General features: G+C 31.0%; 2 protein-coding genes across 2 annotated transcripts in view; both read left to right on the forward strand.

Annotated features, from left to right (window-relative positions):
• The window catches only part of LOC130450384 (protein phosphatase 1 regulatory subunit 14C), a 321,652-nt gene that overhangs the window by 59,232 nt on the left and 243,665 nt on the right, over nucleotides 1-18,755 (forward strand). The gene's annotated exons all lie outside the window — the stretch shown is intronic.
• Nucleotides 49-18,755, forward strand: part of LOC130450332 (TRPL translocation defect protein 14) — a 28,783-nt gene continuing 10,076 nt past the window's right edge. Inside the window, exons 1-4 of the mRNA XM_056788671.1 lie at nucleotides 49-404; nucleotides 967-1,034; nucleotides 1,104-1,141; nucleotides 6,901-6,938. Of these exons, the coding sequence (XP_056644649.1) occupies nucleotides 353-404; nucleotides 967-1,034; nucleotides 1,104-1,141; nucleotides 6,901-6,938 (196 nt within the window). The 5' untranslated portion in view covers nucleotides 49-352. The remainder of the gene's footprint in view (nucleotides 405-966; nucleotides 1,035-1,103; nucleotides 1,142-6,900; nucleotides 6,939-18,755) is intronic.

Genomic DNA, 18,755 nt, shown 5'->3' on the forward strand with positions numbered 1-18,755 from the left:
AACACGTGCTTCTTTATGTTTGCTCCTGTCAATTCAAAATCTATTTCTGCACATGCGTTTGCGCAATGCGCTAAAGAATTGAAATTGACAAAATTGGGTCTCTGTTGCTTGTCTTTTAGACAACGTTTTTCCGCCTCGTGCGGTGTTTACGTCGCAAAGACTCGCGAAAAATCCAAAATGCGTTTTACAAGTAACAAAATTTAAATCATGTGCTCCAGTTCTTGACATAAATCACATTATACATTTATTTATTCCTCACAATAAGACCAGTTATAAAATCATTTTTTTCATGAATTTTTAAATCCATTTCCAGTTGAAATAAAATATTTTTCATTAACATTTTTTTTTAATCATGGAAGAAAATCAGAACAATCATATCCTCTACAAATTAGTGCTTACTGGAGGTAAGTGTATCGATTTTAATTCAGATTTTATAATGATATAAAAATAATTATGACTATAGTTTTCATTGTAAGGCATTCGTTCATGAAATAAATTTTCGATCATTTTAAAATTTATAATTATACTATAAGCAATATTTTGAACATTGTAAAATTACATATACCTACTTAGCAGATATAGGTATGAAAAATGAATATTTTAGATTACAAAACTTCATGAGGATATATTTTTTATAATTTGTTTCCAATATTTACTAAGCATATAAAAGGAATTTGTAGAGTCAGCAAATTGCTCCAAACACTCTCTAAAGCTCTAGTATTAAAAGAATGTATCCTTACACTTTTTATTGGAAATAAATATTTTAATTAGTTTATTGTACTTGAAGAAATAATTTTTAGATTCTGAGAAAAATTTATATAATTGTATACCTCAAAAGTATTTCAGTTGAATTTAATTTTGATGATTGTTATATGTAAGCCATAATATCAATATAAATAGTTCCTGGTATAAAATTATATCAACTCAATATAAATATATGTTATAGATTAAAGTTATCTTTTTCAGGGCCATGTGGAGGAAAAACTACAGGTCAAGCAAGATTGTGTACATTTTTCGAAAATCTTGGATGGAAGGTGAGTATATATTCAAATATTGATTTATTGTATTTTCAAACAATTTTTAACACTATATATTCGTTACAGGTTTTCCGAGTACCTGAAACAGCTTCAGTCCTTCTTGGGTATGTTTTTTTTTATTTACTGCATGTCAAGTTAAAACATCATCTTTTTTCTATTTGTTTTACATTAAGTACTGATAAGAACTTTTTGTTTATTTAGTAATTTTCTCAGATACCCACAATTAATATATGACAAGTGATAAAAAAATACTGAATGAATTTTTATAGCAGCAATTACTTATACTGGAACTATTTCAATTATTAGTAAGTCTCCAATCATGTGTCTAGACAAGCAGTGAGAAGTTTTAACCTGCTCTGGTATGTCACTATAACCGCTTGAACAACTCTTTTCTTCAGTCAAAAAACAGGTTCCAAAGAAGCTCAAAAAATTGTTAAATTTCTCTGTGATGATAATGTAGTAAAGGTACATCCATAAAGTACGTCACACGAATTTTAGGACTTTTGAACCCCTCCCCCCGTCCTTGTCACAGGTTGTCACTATTTTATAACCCCCCCCTCCTGATGTGACGTCACACATTTTTTAAATTTATGTATGTATTTAAAAATAATCAAGAGAAAACAGCTATTTTCATTTTTTACTTATTTTTATTAAATAATAAAAAGTCCAACATTTCATAAAATTTTTTAAATTTTCAATTCACATCCAAACTTTGCGTTTTAGTATTTTAATTTTAACATGTGACGTCACAAAACTATTGACCCCCCCATGCCCCTTGTCACACGATGTCACACTTCGGTGATACCCTCCCTCCCCATTAACGTGTTACGTACTTTATGGATGGCCCCTAACTTAGAAGGCTATTTCCAACTGATTTGAATAATTTGTAGAAAAAATGAGTCAGTTTATATTGAGGAATGGTAGGGACGTCCTTCAATTGAAAAAAAAACAGATAAAAATTTGCAAAAGTGGATAAACTCTATTTGTATTGAGAAAATAAGGTAACTAGAACATGGGCTAACAGCTTTTGCCACACATCCATCTTAATCACCAGATTTAACACAATGTGAAACGTTTTGCTACTATTTCTAACTTCAAGTGGAGCACAACTGTAATATTAAAAATACTACAATAGATGAAGTTCAAATAGAAGAGAACTACATGTGGGAATTGATTTTTTTTAAGGGTTGAAGCAACAATAATGACAGTTCACATCAATAGAACTTTGATTTTATCTTATCCTAAATCATAAACTGGAGTGAATGGATTTGAAATAGCCGACAGATTTACGAAAGTAGGGTTGAATAAATCCTCCCAAGGACCTAAACCCTTTTGGAAATAGCGAAAACAATTGAAAAGAATATAGATGAGGAAAAAACTAGTTACTGGAACAATCACAGGGTTTGAGATAGGCAGTGGGAAACTATAACCAGAGAAGATCTGATGAATGTATCAACCTAGAGAAAAAATAATCTAGGAATACCATCAGGAGTCTGGTCGGCTTAATGGGCACACTAAGACTCTAGGTTTAGCAGAGAGTGCAACGTGTGTGTTCTGTTATGTAGAGGGTGAAAACTCCATCAGTATTTTTTTCTATGCAACTCCAGAGTGTTATACCCTGGAGCATATAGAATAGAAGACCAAGGTCTTTGGCAGCTAGAATCATCACATATCCTAAACTTTCTAAAATAAGTATTTCCAGTGTCTCAGAAAGAAAAGGAAGGGTACAGTTAACCCTTTGGGTTACAGTGTACATGACACCCTAAACATATACATACCTCAACTGCTGTTTACTAAAACCGTTATTTAATATTATCAATAATCTTGATAATAGAGAAAGAAATAATGCATGACAATCAGTTTTAGCTACAATTATGTTGAATATGAACTCATCATCAATATTTATTAATTGTAACCCAATTATTTTGTGCAATCTAGGTGTTCATACAAACTAACAAAACAAAATTCAAGGAATTTCAGTTTAATTAATATTATATAAAACAGGTTTGGTGATCATGATTTATTAATGTGGGACAGATATTCAATATGAAATCAATATTGATTTTGGAAATACAATTAGACACATAATCTGCTTAATAGGAAGTCTAATGACCTTTTAAAGGTTATCTCAAGCAGACTCAATAATATTAGATATAGTAAATTTCAATTTATAAATAATGTTTATCAAGTATATGTTACTAATTTTCAAAAATATTTGGAATGTTGAAGAACTCTACACACACTTTATTCGATTTTTGTAGGTATTCACTTGGAAATTATTAAATAAAATGATTTATCAAAATATATTTTAGGAGTTTTTGAATAAACCATTTTTCTTTATTTAACATCCTAATATTAAGAAAATTTAGAAATCAAATACATGAAAATTTATTCATTTACTGAAGGTTATTATTTTCATAACGTAAATTACATGAATTTCAATCAATATTGTATCATTCAATTAAACCATTATACACCTAGATATTTTATGAAAATTTCAGCAATAATTTTACATTTCCTACCTCCTCCAATTCCACAAAAACAATATTTGTGGATTTCTATACATATACTTCGACGAGGGGCCTTGGTTTACTTGTTGAGGCACTTTCAAAAATTCAATTGAACTTAAACTCTGATTCATTTTAATGCACCAAGCAACAATATACACTGCTATTCTTCCAAATATTTTAGCTCTGATTAATAAAAATCACATCTACAAAACCGCTGTTTGTTTTGATTTGTACTAGCTTGTTCAAGATTGAAATTTTACTATTGGGGCGCTGGCATTTACGTAAAAGTTCGAAATAATCATCGGTATGGATTGATCAGTATGAAAAATGAAATTACACGGATTATTGTTGTTATAAAGCTTTAAAAACTATTAAAACATGTGATTTTTATTTTGGCGGTATATTAACGACTTCAGTAATAAAAGTAAGGTTAAGTTTATTAGATTAAATTCTTAATGGTAACCAAATGGAATATCTTTTAATAAAAGTATAATTTGTAACTATGTAGTTTAAAAATAATTATTTTGTCAGGCACGATCGGTTGAAATATATTAGATCAAATAAAAAATTTGCGTGATCAATTACTAAATTCATTCAATTGGAACGTTCACATAACGATTTGTAATAGTTTGAATTTATCAACTTTTATATGCGCAATAAAGTCATGAATCGTTTCAATTGATTCATTTCGTTTTTTTTAATTTATTTGTCAATTCACCTACAGGGTGAAATAAACTAATGTTATTATTAGCATAGTTAATAATGATTAATACTACGGCTATTCAAAAAATATGGAACATTTCCGTTTGATACCGCTAGGCGACTGTTGACGTATATTTTGGTATCTGTATGCATCGTATTATAAAGGAAATATTTAATGAAAGTATCTACCGGAAGTGGTGCGTTCAGTTTGAAAATGGAATAACGTTCATATAGAATAGAAGAGTTAAGGTATACCATAAGATGGGTGCCAAAATTAGTAAAACAACACCGGCTAACGTAGTGGTTCTTATATTTCTTGACGCCTTTTCGTCCAATATAGTCTTAGTGGTACTTTCAAACTTGTGCATACTTATGAAAGCAATATGTAATTGCAATCTTGTCAAATTCTACTGACTTACAAACTATAAAATTGTAGTTTTGTTTTCTGCATTATTTAAATCTTCATTTTAACGGCTGTAAGAAGATACATACGTACTTTGGATCTGGTATCTACATGCCAAGGATGTTAAGTTGTTTATTTTGCAAACTTTGGAAACGGATTGAGTTTTTTTGAAATCTATGTGATATAGCTATTATTCTCACGTTGCAGCAGATTTGATATGGGGTGAATGTTATTTTCTCAAAGTACATTTTGTCTAACAAAAGTGGCATATATTTTCTGTACATAAGCATCAATGAAGTACTTTTTTAATGTTTGTTCATTTTTTTTAACGATTAGAGTCGTTTTTGAAATGAGTTTACTTCCAACCTTTTTTTAATTCCGCACTTTTTCAATAGCCCCCGTAAAACAAATTATTTTTTATTTCATATGTCACTAGAGTAATTTGGAATGTGATTTATAATAAAAGATTAGTTTTATATTAAAATATATATCCAAAGATTTTTTTATACTATAAATTAACATTCGAATCTTTTTGTACGGGATTAACCTATGCGTCAATGACATACCGTCTAGTCCACGCTGGATCTATAAACTCGTTTTGATAATAAGAATTCGCATCGACGTATAAAGTTTCACTTATTCAGAAACATCAAATATTTTAACTTTTATTTGTTTAAATTCTTTCGTGAAAAATTTTAGCTAAACATTTGTTTTTGAAAATAATATTTTATACGTATTGAATACATCTAATAATAATGAATTTAAGGACGAAATATTAATTTATTTAAATAAAATCCTGGATAACAACGTGGTCTAATATAGTAATAATTCTATATGAACAGTTTCTATAAGTAGAAGCGTTCCACTAACGAAGATAGAATAACAATGATTTCTCTATCCCCCAAGGTTCCAGCTTGGTTCTAGTATATTGTCAACACCTTATTAACAGGTTCCCATTTAAACTCATATACGGTTCTTATGGGAAAAAACGTCTCTACTTTACTTTATCTATACTGCGCATGCTTGAACATTCTCTAAAATATCAGTAGTGTGAAAATAATAATTAACTAAAGCGCTCGGAGGAGAGAGAGAACGATACACTATTTGTTTCCTTCCACTTATAGAAACTGTCCATATAGAACTATTACATATATGAATGTCATAAATTGACGCCATGTTAATGAGTTGTTCCGAAATATGTCATCAGCGCGTTGACACCTTATATCGGCGCCATATTTAAATTAGTGCTCGTGTTTAAATATTTTATAGTCTCAAATTATGGAATATTTTGAAGACGTCCCCGCTTTGCACGGTTCTTGATAACAACCAAGTATTGAAAAAACCATCCTGGAAACGATTCACAAACGATACCTAAGTCGGTTGGAACACAAAACGGAATCGTTCTTATAACTGTAATTGCCCGGTTGGAACACGTAATCTATTGCGCAGCATCGTCACCGTACCAGGGACGGCGCTTATGGGTCGTCGAGACGTTTGCAGTCGCTGTTTTACAGGGCTGGAATCATTTTTACGCTGAATGTTTGCGTTTTAATGTCGTTATTAAATGTTTGTTTTGTTAATTATTGTTTTCTATTGTGATTTCTGATATTTTGCTACTAAATTAAGTAGTGAAATGTCAAGCATAGATACAGGTAATGATCGAAGTGTCCATTTTTTCAATAATGCGCACCTGACTTTGTCCAGCGGCGTTATACAACTAGATTGGGCGACTAATGAAAATACATTAGTGACTAATTTAGCACTTTGAACTGAGCACGCGAGGATTCTCTGAATTCGTGTATTAGTCGGTACATTATTCTGATATAAATTAAAAATTAAAACATTAAACACAAAGAGAGAGATAGAAGCTCGTTGTTGTTATGTTATTGGGGGAAATAGGGACATTTTTATTTATTATGGATTATTCTGGAAATGGATATAGAAAAAAGAAAAGGGCTGGTATTTCAATGATTTTTAGGATAGTTTCCTTTCCAATTGCTCATTGTGTGCGTCCACTTACTATTGCGCGTGACTTTCAATTTTTAATTAAGTGAAATGAAAAAACTTTTGGTTGGTTTATTTTTTTTTTTTGTTACGGGGGCTATAAAACCAATTTCGCTTATTCGTTTTTCTTTTTATTTTGGTTATTCTTGTCTGGGTTTACAATTTTAACATGACAATAAACATAATCATTATTTAAATATTAATAATTTAAACATCATTTTATATACTGTTTCTTTTTTTCTAGCGGTGGAATCAAATTTGCAGACCTCGACGAACAGGAAAGTGAGTATCTAAATCTTTGAACAAATTTTCTATATTTTTAGTTTAATTTTAGGTATTCAAACTAGGTTTCTAATAAAAAAAATCATATTTCACACCATTCACATATATCTTTTTATATATTGTACAGGGGAGGCCCAATGTTGCTCTAACCGTTTCGAAAGTTATGCATATCTTTTTTAAATTAACATAGGATAGTTTCGTATTTTAAATTTAGTTGGCTATATAAGACTTTAGAAACATTTGTTTATTTCTGAATTATTTTACATGAAAAATGACATCACAAATTGTAAAAAATGAAGAATAGATTTTATTGTCAACCATCTTTTATGAAAACCTAAACATTTCAAAGTTTTCTTATCGATATGAAGTTTTTTTGTTATTGAATCAAAAAACCGTTTAAAATTACCATCGCGATTTTGATTATAACATTTTTGTAAGCAATCAAAACAAGTAGTTCTATAAACTTATTGATGGGCTTTGGAGGAGGTCAGCTCCTATTGACGTCATGAAGTCTTCTCCAGCGATGCTCCCCTTCAATCGTTTCTCAGATCAGCTTGCCAGTTCCTTCTGAGCCTTCTATAGTCTTGTGGAGTAGGAGTCTTTTGTACTTGGTTCTGTAATTTATTCCTATACAAATGGGATTCTTAGGTTTGGTTTGACTCACACCATCATTAGCTATCATATTTTGGGTTGGCATCCTTGGATTATAGTTGTATTTTCATCGCTCGCACATCCCTAGAGCTGGATACCAAATATCTAAAAAGATTTTATAACAGATTTGTAGATGAGAATTTTATTTTCTGATGCCAATTTCGTATTTCAACGTAGTCAGTGCATACCTTTTTATGGGTATGTGTTCCTTCTAGTTGAGTTTCGAGTCGAAGTGTATTTCTCGATATTTGATATTAGAGGATTGCGGAAATTGAATATTGTTAAGTATAACCATCTCTGGACGTCATTTAATTTTGTATCAAGAATGTTAGACGCTTTTAGTGGATTTTCAGAATAATTAGAATCATATTCAGAACATATATTTTTTTTTCGAAAACTGTCCAACCTCGACCTATATTTGCCGTGGTTCATTCGGATGTCTAAGGTTCATTGTGTTACTCTTCATTTTCCACAATTCTAGAACTTCATTATCTAACCATCCTTTTCGATATTGGGAGAAGCTTTTTACTTTTTCTATTTATGATGTTTTTTTCGAGACAATCTACTGTGCCCAGGGGATTTGACGTCGTTTTTTCGTCAAGGCAAGGCAACGACAGAGCAGATACTCTGTTTCTCCGTTACAGTCTATGGAACAGTTTCTCCCATATCTAGAGTCTTTACCAACAGTATAATATATAGTGAAACTCTAAATTTATTATTTCGTGAATTTCATTAATCTTTTTTGTTTTCTTTCCAATGATCCTTGGTCTAATCGCTTTGAATATCTATCACTAGCATCCTTTAAAATTTTCATGGGTAGTAAGACTGGAACTGTCTCTCCGTTCGTCCCAGTTTTTGCAGGCCTGTCTGCTTTAGTTTTCTTCCATCAGCTCACAACCTAACCACTTGGGGTTTTGTAGTTTCCGATGATATTTTTTGTTTTTTGCTTAATTCATTTTTCCTTAATAATTTGGCAACCTTGTACATCTTATACTTTACAAATTCAAGGTATCATTTATGTTACGTTGTTAATATATCGATTTTTTATAAATATAACGTAAAAACCAAGAAAAGCCAAAAATTATCACGGAAATTCTACGACATGGGGAAACTTTTCATATCATTATGTTATCAAAAGATAAATATTGATAACGTTAAAAATGAGTTTAAGTGCATAAATTTTTTTACTGGTTAACAATTCTAATTCTATTTTATTTAAAACTTTGATACGGACTTCTACTTATTGGATGTGTTTTTTCTAACAAAAATATTACACTTAAATTAACTTTTTGGCAAACCTACCGATTCAATTTCTAAAAATACTTATCTCGGTATTTTAATTACAGACGAACGGTCTCCCAAAACAATAAACCCTGTTGATTAATTCAATAATTTACGTAACAAATCGAAGATCAATTTTTTTACTCGTCCTACCATTTTCGTTGTATTTTTTATCATTCCTTGAAATTGTGTTATAAATAAAAATGTTCTGACTTTGAGAACGGTCACACGTGACATTAGCTTTGTTCGCGGATCTAATTCCGAATCAGTTCGCATATAAAAATTGTCGTTCACGTATTGTTAAATTTTTACAACAAAACTGATACGAAATCTGAGTCAAAGAAACTTTAGATGAGATATAAAATTCAATGGTCTTTAGGTCCATTATTCTAATCTTCATTATCTCCGACTTTGTCTGAACTTCCAATGAACGTTAGAGGTTCAATGTATTCCCTATCAGTAGCACGACGTTCCTTTTTTGATGATATATCCCTGGCTCAAACTTCTAGTTCTTTTACTTTATTTTATATGCGTTATTTATGTTATAATATTCACGTTTCTTCCGTATCAATTGCTTCTAAACTAGACTTACATGCAGCAATTGCAAGTTGTACTAAGTTTTTCTAACCCATCGCATTTTTCAAACTGTAACTTAATCATGAGGTGATGTTTTGTTTGGTGAATTTTTAGACCTAACAGGATCTCCGATCTCATTATAAACGTATTCAGAGGAATCTGAATTTTAACAGCTATTCTACAAGTTGTAATACATTCTAGTTTTTCGATTAAATATACTACAACATAAAAATCATGAGAAGTACTCTATTTAAAATAATTAAACTCAAATCATATGAATAATAACAGTGTTATAATAAAATCCACTTTCCAAATAACTTTGTCGAATGCTCTTACTAAAAACTATTTAAAAAGACAATTAAAACGGTTTTAAAAACACTGTCATTGTCGTTCTGTTCGCCTAGACCGCGTCGCGGTTTCGCGCATAGTCTCCTTCCTTTCCCTTTAGTTCTATGGGAGATTCCGGGAGGACTCTGTCGTCGCGGTTAATCGTTCGTGTCGTGTAGTTTATGTGTGTTGCTAAGTAAACCCTTTCCAAGATAATTCGCAAGACATATCTGAGTGGTTTTTCGTCTTTTATTATTTCATATTTTAAATTTTATCTTTTGGTTTTTACTTATATTTTATGCTTTGATTCACTGGCAAACAAGTATAACAGTTTTGAATAATGATTAAAATTTAACACAACTTACTTAATTAGTCTACATGTTTACAACATTTTTAAGATATCTCGAAACAGAAAAAACATATCGACATACCTTTTTCGCTATTTTTTGTCAATTCACTATATCTAAAATATATGAAACAACGCCCTGTAGCATTCACGTAGCTAATTAAATTGCTTAGAATTGCTGACTGACCTAAGTAAAAGTTGTAACCTTAAATCCCCGGCAAGAGATTCTTCCTCAGGAAGTGGTATTCGGCCTCAGTTGAAGTATATAAAAACTGGTACTCAGATGTACGCCACAAGCTTTTTAACGAATGACGTTAAAAATTAATAAAGAAGGCGGAAAAGCTGGAAACACCTTATGAACTATTCCCGGACACGATTATCCAAAGTAATAGTTATTGCTAAGAACCATAAAAAAAGTTTCAACAACCAATAAATTTATTGAAAAAATAATAAAACCGCATTAACTGCGTATTCAAAAGAGCACAACGAACAAAAGCAGTTATAAAATAAAAACAACTCAGATTTATTTATATATTAAATATAATATTAGGACTTATCTATGGAAATCCGGCATGGTTGCACCCCTCAACTGGATTCCCAATTGTTGGAGTGAGTTGCAGTTGTAGAACAGAGAAAATAAAGAATAAAATCACCACAAATTTACTTTGATTCAAAGTGTAGATAAGTAGAGGAAGAATTTCGAGGTTTTATTGAATTTGTCGAATGGAATGGAAGGTTGATTTCCTCAAAAACTCGAAAGTTAGAATAAATAAATACGAAGTGACTACTGTGCCACAATACGTGAACAAAGGAATATTTGAAGAAAAACGTTCACAAGCCACTCAGCTTGTTACAAAGTTAACGAAACAGGGTGTGGAATCAATTTACGATGTCTGGGCCACCCTGAACAATCGAAATTAAATTTTAAATACGAAAATCGATTCCTCGCCAAAAAATAATGGGGGTTTATAAATTTTTTCCGGTAGCTTTGCTTAAAATGTTATCTGATATACGGTTTATTTCCTATAAACGATGTACATCTAAATGTGCGACGAAAAAAAAAAACAAAAAAAAACTGGAAGTTCGGTGTCTCGAACAATTAATCTTTATAAATAATGATTATCTCCCACTGGCAAGCCATCAACTAAATCAGTGTATTTTTAGACCGAAGTCACGTTCTTCTAACATTATTATGCCTAGGATACGGTTTAGAAAATTTAAGACACGTCCAGGGATTTCTGATGAGAATTAATTTTAGAAATAAACCATGTGAGCGAGATCATTTTTAAACAGCTTTTGTTTAATCGAGATGAAAATAACACATCAAATGAAATAAACTAGCCCCAAAGAAAAATTTATATCAAATCAAATGTGTAGTGTGTCGGGTGGAAAGATTTGATTTGATTGAAATGAATTGTATTAATACCAATTCACAAAATAAGGATAGAAACCGGACGTCTAACGAGAAACACCGATTTTATGTAAGCAGCATCTTGACTTGTTGAAATACATAATACAAAATGGTTCTGTTAATGATATTGGTAAGACTTCCGTATTATCCTGGCGAAGGAAGTGGATGTGGTTTGGTATATAGTTGGGTCGAACTATACAACCATATATAGTTCATAGTTACATTTAGGAAGGCCAAGGAGCCGTTGAGCACATAGGCCTTTATATAGACCCCTTGACGTTAACAAAGGCTGATGTCTTTTGGGAAGCCGTAATTGGACAAAAAAAGATATTGAAACGAAGAAATCGCATGATTTGTAAAGAGAATGCTTAAAATAACTCCGAGAGTTTGAAACGACACCTAAAATGAGCCTAACCTAACCTAAAAAAAAATTATACAAGTCTACAATTCCATCTAACAAGTGTTGGAACTTATCTATTTCATTTTTTGTGCATCAACGTCGCCTTTGGTACTGAACTACATGTTCGGGTTATATTTCCCTTCATATATTACGCCTACGGAAATATGCACGCTTCAATTCTTTGAGTATTTACTCCTTCCTAATACACGAACTCTCGATGATGACACACTATCTGATTGAGATAACCGTAATCTGTCAAGCACGCCATTGTGTTTATCCATTTTTTAAAAGAAAAACAATAACAAGAGATTATTACTCAACATTAATGGATATGGTTAATAGAGAAATTGCTTAAAAATTGTTTAAAAAAAACAAAGTGTTTTTTCATACGCACTTTTTTATAATTTTGGTGATAGCCGTGGGTAAAATTCACGAAATGTATTTCGAATTGGTTGACTGCCCACCGTATTCACCAGATTCGATCCCCAGCGACTCTTGTCTGGTATGAGATAGATTTTCCACAGACGATAACTTTAGAGCATAATTTAATGACCGTAATTATTATTTGGGAGGGTGAAAAAGGAGACTATGTTAAAAAAACCTTTGGAAGTACCTCAAAATTATATCGCGAGATTGCGGATTCACTCAAAAGCAACGAAGCAAAGTGAAGGGAAGTTTTACTAGGGGATGTAGTGGTAAAGCAAAAGTTTGTAAAAGTATGAAAGTAGCGAAGTAACAGAAAAATTAAAACAAAAATTGAAATTATCGGAGAAACATTGAAAAGAAATCAACATTTTTCACGCAAAATTAATGTACTGACTGTTTCAGGTTGATGTTTGTATGTTGTATAAAAAAAACAGGGAAACTACTGATCGTTTATCAAATTCTAATTAAAGTCTATTTATCGAGAAAAAAAAAATAATAATCAGCACATGAATATCACGGACTAAACACGGCGCCGCATCGACAAGCAACCATATGTCGATTTATCAATCTACATATAGTTGGTTGTCAAATGGTTGCGTTCGGAAATTTAATTTCTGATAAAACATCAAATAAAAACAAAATTGTTGTTTTTATTCAATTCCGAGCATTTTCATATTCATTCACCTTTTCTGGACTTCCACAAATAATTCAAGACCAAATTTAGCCAAATCGGTCCAGCCGTTCTCGAGCTTTTTGACGTTGTCTTCAGTTCAGGTCTCAAGCCCGAACGAGGGGTGTTAAACTGCTCAGATGAGACGTAGTAACGTCGAAACTAGTCAGTAGTTATACTCTCTCCTTGCAAATGCGAGCCATTGGGGATGTTAATATTGACAAAAAGGTCGATTTACATCACGCCCTACAGAGGAGTTGTAATTCAATATTCGTCGAGGCATTAGTTGTTTTCCCCTTTGAAGAACAGCGGAATACATTTTCAAAATATTGATTTTCGAAATTATTTAATAGTAAAAATGGGCTAATTTCAATATATTTTCCGAGCTTTCGAATACTTATGTATTCATCGTCTGGAAAATAATTAATTAAGATTTCCGGTGATTTTGATGTTATTAAAGTTTGTAAAAATTTTTAAACTCCTGGAATTCAAAATTCAATATTCAAATTGACTTTGATAGAAATATTGATTAATTGGAATTTCAATTAATTGAAATAAATAAATAAAAACTATCATTTTGTTATAATATACGATTCTTAGTAACTATTATAGAGATTATTTTCTACGTGATATCTCGAAATGGTGGAATCAGTGGTAAAAGGACAGACTATAACGTGACTTTGATATCATAATGCTTAAATTACGATCTAGAAAATTCCAAATTTAAACAAGTAACTAAAGACCCAAAATAATGGTAATTATACACTTTCGCGGTCACCTGGTTTTTTGGCTCTAGAAAATCGAAAAATGGATGGATTTTAATGATCTTGGTCTCAAAATGTTCCATTTTACGGCGGATTTATAAAAAAAATTAGTAGAAATAGCTGGAATGAAAATTTCTCATATTTTTACTGTTTTAAATCGTAAAAAAAACTGTTTTGCAAAATAATCCTTTACAAAAAATTATGGTAATTATACAGATCTTTCGTTTTTCTAGAGCCAACCTAACCTAGGTTAGGTTAGGTTGGCTCTAAAAAATCGAAAAATGGTTGGATTTTAATGATCTTGGTCTCAAAATGTTCCATTTTACGGCGGATTATATAGACTATTTCCTTCGAAAAATTTAAGCCAACCAAAAAGCTGTAATATTTTATGTTTACCTAGCAACGATCAAATTTCAGCGATAATACTGCACTAGTGCAAATTATCGATAATTTGCACTAGTGCCAAATTTTCGTCTAGGATTAATAAACATCATTTGGTTTTAATTTTATATTTTAAGAAAAGGAACAATTATTGTTTATTTTAAATTAAATTTTTCTCAGGAAATAGTCTGCCAAAATGCCCTCTCGTGCATGTCAAATTGTCTCATAATTTCCTCTCGTGCGCATTCGCGCACTCGAGAAAATTAAATTATCGACAATTTGACATGCACTCGGGACATTAATATTGAATATAGTACGAAACTATTCACGAAAATTGATTGTTTTTCATCGATTTCATTTTAAGCTATAAAAACTGAAAAAATCATTCTTTTTGGATTTTTTTTTAAATTGTTTATTAATTTATGTAGAATACAGAAAAAATATAAGAACTTTATCTGATAATGAGATAATTTTTTGTAAAGGATTATTTTGCAAAACCGTTTTTTTTACGATTTAAAACAGTAAAACTATGAGAAATTTTCATTCCAGCTATTTCTACTAATTTTTTTTTATAAATCCGCCGTAAAATGGAACATTTTGAGGCCAAGATCATTAAAATCCATCCATTTTTCGATTTTCTAGAGCCAAAAAACCAGGTGACCGCGAAAGTGTATAATTACCAAAATAATGAAGACTCAACATTATTTTAAATTGTTAAACATGAATATGAATAATAAAAATCAAGAAAATAATACTTTATAAACATAATTTCGGCAATGTTTTTAATAAAAATCAAAATGTTTCAAACATAAGGGATGAATTCACTAAGTTTATTAAGTTATTTATCATTCAGTTGTAGTTGTTGATATTTTTCTTAATGTGATGAATAAAAAGATATTAAAAACAGTTTTCCGGTGTTAGAATAAATAATTCTCATACGACTGTAAATTAAATTAAACTTTATTGAATGATCACTAAAATCGATGTAAAAATAGAGTGTGAATGAGTGTTATTATAGTTCGAAGAATTCAGATCTAAAATTAAAATAGGCCAAGACGTCAATTTTTTACCTGTTTTTTGAAACCATATTTTTTATAATAAAAATTAAAACTATTAATCATATAGAACTTCATTTATTTACTTGTTTAATATTTGAAATAATTATTGCATTTTTTTATTAAAATAATTTAAACAGAAAATTATCCGATAAGCGCTCATACTATCCATAAACAAACAACTTTAATTGCAACGATGCTTACAAATAACTATTGTTATAATTTTTCACGTGAATCAATCATGTGAGTTGTACTGTCATATGAATCACCTTTACTCGATTTCAAAGTCACTTCACTTCATTTTATGTTGCATTTAATATTTGTACATTATTTAAAACGTTCACTACTTCATCCATGTAAATTAAATTCACTTGATTATTTTTTTTTCTTAGAGACTTTATAGTCCTAATATTATAATAAAATTATTATTTCCCCATTGAATTTGTTCTCAATTGTATAAAATGGTTATTAAAGAGTACGAAATAAGCTACCGAAAGTCAAAATTAATAATCGCCTCATCATTGATCTTGACGTAAAATGACACGTCATGGATTTATTGTATTGGTTGTGTTTAAAACAAAAATCCTGTTTATTTTTGTCTCCCTAAATTTTGTTTTATTTAACGAAAAATTCGTTTTGAAAAAATATATTTATTCAAGTAATTACAAGTTTATTGTTAAAGATCTGAACAGAGAATGAATTATATTAAATGAAATTACAAGAAAGTAAGATTTATCTACAAATGTTGTTAAGTAACAATTTCTCAGAAAGTATAATGTTTCTGCTACGCTTTTAAGTTCCTCGATAAGCGGCGTATGTAACTCCAGGAGTGTTTTTAGATTCTGTTTATTCTTCTAACATTCTGTCATTCATGATTAATGCATATTTTGCATCAAGATTTTACATCAAAGGTTTTCCTTCAAATAGAGTTTTCACACTCAGGTACAATACAATACGTATAGAACGATGTTTTAACTTTTTCCATGACTTTCCATGGACAGTTGGTATGGGAAAAAACGTCCCTACGTACTTTATCTATACTGCGCATGCTTCATACGCGCAAAAGATGCGCAGAACTAACTGAAGCGCTCGGAGGAGAGAGAAAACGATACGTGGCACTTCACGTCATCCAAAGCTTGCTAAAGTTAACGGAAAATTATTTCGATTTTTTTGACAGAATATTATGTTTTTTTTTGAGTTATAGCTATCTAATGAGTGCTGCCCTGTATAGTTTCTTCTTTATACTACAGTATCACTTCTTTCTTTCATAATAGACTTTCTAGGATGCTTTTTCTAGCAACAATTTCAGAGTAATCCTTATCATTTCGCAACGAGTTTTGTCCTTTGTCAGAAATTCTTTTCCAAAGAAGAACACATGTACTTTCCTTCGAAGTCTTTCTTTAAAATGATTTTCTACTTAAAATTGTTGTTCCGTGGCATTAGAATAAAACTAAATTCACAAACTTTATAGGCAAATAGGTACTTATTGAAAAAATTCTTGTGATACGGCTCTGTAATCTTTAATACAGAGGTCCTTAGACCTGTCCAAACTTTTTTTATTGTTCTGTACAACTTATAGTTATCAAAGACCAATAAAAGCCAGAGAATTTGTGATAGCTCAGGTACATTTCTGAAAATTTAAGGAAATATCAGATTATTCTGTATTAGTGTTAGGAACAAGTTCTCTGCGCCGGCACTGTCCAGCTACTATGGAATTTTAATAATTTGGCGAATTCACGCGGCGTCTGTTACATTTTTTTAAAAAGTCGTTTAATGTTTATTTATATATAATTTTTTTTATAGCAGTCTGTTTATTTACAGTATTTCTTCTAAATAATTTCTAGGAAAATCTATTTATTTATTGTTGACTTCCCTGTCCAATTTCTCCCACAACTCAATTGGGTTGAATACGGGCGACTGTGATAGTCAAATTATTACTTCCAGTACATTCTTCCTTTCCAATTCTTCCAATACTCTACACATTTTCGAAAAATGCTAGGGATCGTTGCCATGTTGGAAGATAAATTTTCTGTTGGTCAGTCATCCTTTCTTCAGAATTCCTTCATTTGTTACCAAGTCTCCAGTCGCTCTTTTTCAAAAACATTCCCAAATCATCAACGAGCTTCCGCCGTATTTTACAGGCGGGATTACACATGGATCTAACATTCGTTCTTCCTTTGACCTGTGGACAAACATTCTCCTCTTGAACCCAAAAACCTCCAACTCTTAACTTAATACTCCACAAAACTTTCATTCTTCATGCGTCCAATTTTTATGTTCTTTAGCCCACTGCAACCACGTCTCTTAATCTCTTTTTCATTGCAGAAGTACTCAAAGGCAGATCCCTAGATTCATCGGTTTGAGCTGCTATCTCCGAGCCCGCGAGTTGTGGTTTTTTCGAGTCCGCCCCGCCCTAAAAGTTTTCTATCCCCAAAGTTCCTGGAGGGTGCATCTTATTCACGTTATAGTCCACGTTACGTCGAGGTATTTTTAATTCGGGGGATATGGTACGGTTACTTTTGCCTAGACTATAAAGACTTGCGATCAATTCACGAGTTTAGACCGATAGTTCCTTGGTTTTACACATTTTAAAACTTACAAATCTGAATTTGCGAGAACGAAAACAATTGGTATCCGGACTTGGACAAAAAAGTATAAATCACAGTACGTTTTTTAGTCTCACAGAGCAAACTGGGACTAAACTACAATCATAAACACCGAATAAATAATTACAGTTGCAAGTTTCAACTTGTTGCATTCACACAAAATATAAACATGCGCTCGTAAACTATATAACAAGCATTTTCACCTAACAAGATTCATAATACTATGCAGAATTCGTTTTAAAAATAATCAATAGGTAATTAGATTAAAAACGAATATCTTTCTAATGTAATTAATCTATTTTCGTACAAGGTCGAGAACATTATTTCGAGGACTTACGTAAAAGATCGTTTTAAAGACCATAATGTGTATTTTCAACATTTCACAATAATATACTAAACTTTTATGAAACAAACATTATTATCAGCGCGTAAACATTTTTTTCAATTTTTTTTTGCTTCTCGCAACAACTAAATCATATTATATAATTACAAAAATAATGTGTACATATTAAATAATGTATTATTCGAAAATAGCTTCGCCAGCCTTAAAATTTAATCTTTACTCAACAAAATTGTTTACAAATAATGAACGACGTCTAAACATCAAGTCTGATATCTCTTAGGTATTTAGTAATTTGAAACATTACGTGACTCAAATTAGTTTTATCATATTTGTAATATTTATGTTTCTATGTAAATAATGTCTTCTATTCAAACCTATATTACCTATTATACGAATCGATATAACAAAATGATGTTTCATCACGATACCAATTAATTTCAATTTTCTTTATACGAATTTGATTCCGTTGAGATAAGGATGCGCCAACTCGGGACGGGAATATTTCAGGTAAATGAAAAGGTAGGCAGACCGCACACTTGCAATTGGTTAACATTCTACCCCCAATATTGCCACCACCCTC

Source organism: Diorhabda sublineata, chromosome 1 (genome assembly GCF_026230105.1).
Source record: "Diorhabda sublineata isolate icDioSubl1.1 chromosome 1, icDioSubl1.1, whole genome shotgun sequence".
Taxonomy (NCBI): Eukaryota; Metazoa; Arthropoda; class Insecta; order Coleoptera; family Chrysomelidae; genus Diorhabda; species Diorhabda sublineata.